The 1,851-nt window shown below is 41.3% G+C and overlaps 1 protein-coding gene across 1 annotated transcript in view; it reads right to left on the bottom strand.

Moving 5' to 3' along the window:
- Nucleotides 1-1,851, bottom strand: part of CA10 (carbonic anhydrase 10) — a 755,177-nt gene that overhangs the window by 617,276 nt on the left and 136,050 nt on the right. The window contains exon 2 of the mRNA XM_007941858.2: nucleotides 1,125-1,199. Coding sequence (XP_007940049.1) covers nucleotides 1,125-1,199 — 75 coding nt within the window. The remainder of the gene's footprint in view (nucleotides 1-1,124; nucleotides 1,200-1,851) is intronic.

Genomic DNA, 1,851 nt, shown 5'->3' with positions numbered 1-1,851 from the left:
GCATATATATTACTATTAATATATGAGACCATTGGGCAGCAATGGCTTTTTCCTGGGTCACCCACACTCCCTCCCCATTCCTGCTTTCCTCTCATTGGAAAGAGCCAAGATTTCATATTATTTTCTCATAAAACAAATGATAAAAGTGATACTCAGAGAGGTTTATTAACTGAGCTTTTTATAGTTGATGTAATAAACTCTACAGATGAAGAGGAAAAGAAAGATAGTAGCCAAGAATGTACCAAGTGACCTGGGACACTCTTCTTTCTACTTGCTACCAACTACAGTGGTCTTAACTGACACTCCAGGCCATCTGTTCCCAGTAGCTGCAAAGGGACAGCATTTGGGCTTTTCTTGACAGCTTTCTTTCTTACTCTATTAGGTCTAAGCAGTTCAAAAAACTTTGAATTAGCTCATCTGCCCTTCCTTCCATCCTTCATCCTTCTCTTTAACATCCTTGCCCCTTCCCCTGCCTCTCTTTCCACTTAAGTCTTGAAGCTACTGAAGGATGAAGACCATAATTAGGATGTGGGATAGTGAAGAATAACTATACCAAAGACCCTCCATCCCACGTCCCAACTAATAATGGAATATTTCTGACTCTAACTAAGCCTTTGCTTCTCTGTCCTCTTCCCCCATGCTGACAGTATCCACCTTGTCTGTTATTTTTAGCTGGTGCTTGGCCAGATCTGACCACAGCTTCTGCTGAAATGACATCAGTGACAGCATGAATCCCAGCAAGCTTCCTTTCCACGATCAACTCTTCCAGACTTCCTATTTCATTAATGTTAAAAAAAAATGGCTCTTCCTCACTAAATCAAATGCCCAAAGACAAATCTCATACCTCTTCCTTCTCATACTCATGCATCGAACCGCTTCTCCCTAACAGAGCCACCTATAGAAAGTAGAGTCTTGGCATTTAGGCTAAGATAGAGACACATGTTCAGGTTAAGTTGCCACCGATAAGCTTTCTCTTGATGGAATATTCATCCCCCACAAAACTTAAACTACATTGCCTGTGGCAGGACATTACATACTGTGCAATAAATGTAAAATTCGGCAGATAACATGATCTTACATTAAAATTCCTTAAAAAATAAAAGAAGAAAAATGGGTGTTTTTACCTGGAACAAAGCTTCCCTGGACCACCTCTTTGTATGCCCACCAGCCTTCATGGATTTTTGGTGAATTCTGTTGAGCTAAAAGAAAAACAAAGAAGAGACACTGAGATGACAGGGAAGAAGTGCTATTTCCTGGCTGTGCATGCAAGAAGGTGAACAACCACAGAGCAACCTTCTCAGCCTACACGCCAAACTACACAACACAACAGCAACCCTCTACCTTCCTTTTTCAAATAGGTTACTAACCTATAAATATAATGTCCTAGAAAGGAAGGTTGGGCAATCTACTTCTGTAGTGATACTGCCTTGGAAACCCAAGGAGGGGTCATTATGAGTCGGATCTGACTCAACGGCAGTGAGTTTGGTTTTTCGGTTTAGTAAATATACTGTCATAAATTTTTATAAAAAGTACTTGATATTTTCATTTGAAGAGAAAACCACGACAGAATATTTAATATTTAAGCCTGTCTGAATTGAATTCATGCTTATCTTTGATTCTCCTCTTCTTCTCCTCATCTGCCCCCCACCCACACACACATACATACATGCAGGCATGCACGCACAAGCACACGACCACACACATCCTACAGGGACTGTGGAGAGGTGGCAGATCTGGTCCACTAGCCGGGCAAGAACTCTAAGCATGCACAGAACCCTTGGAACTGGTAAGCAAACGTAGAGAACTGGCAAAAAAGGCCATGCTAGAAGGAGGAAGTGTGTAATTAGCAAG

Source organism: Orycteropus afer, unplaced genomic scaffold, assembly GCF_000298275.1.
Source record: "Orycteropus afer afer isolate SDZICR_OR568_19922 unplaced genomic scaffold, OryAfe1.0 scaffold00085, whole genome shotgun sequence".
In the NCBI taxonomy this organism is placed as follows: Eukaryota; Metazoa; Chordata; class Mammalia; order Tubulidentata; family Orycteropodidae; genus Orycteropus; species Orycteropus afer.
Note: the sequence above shows the minus strand (reverse complement) of the source record. Positions and strands in the feature narration are given on the sequence as shown.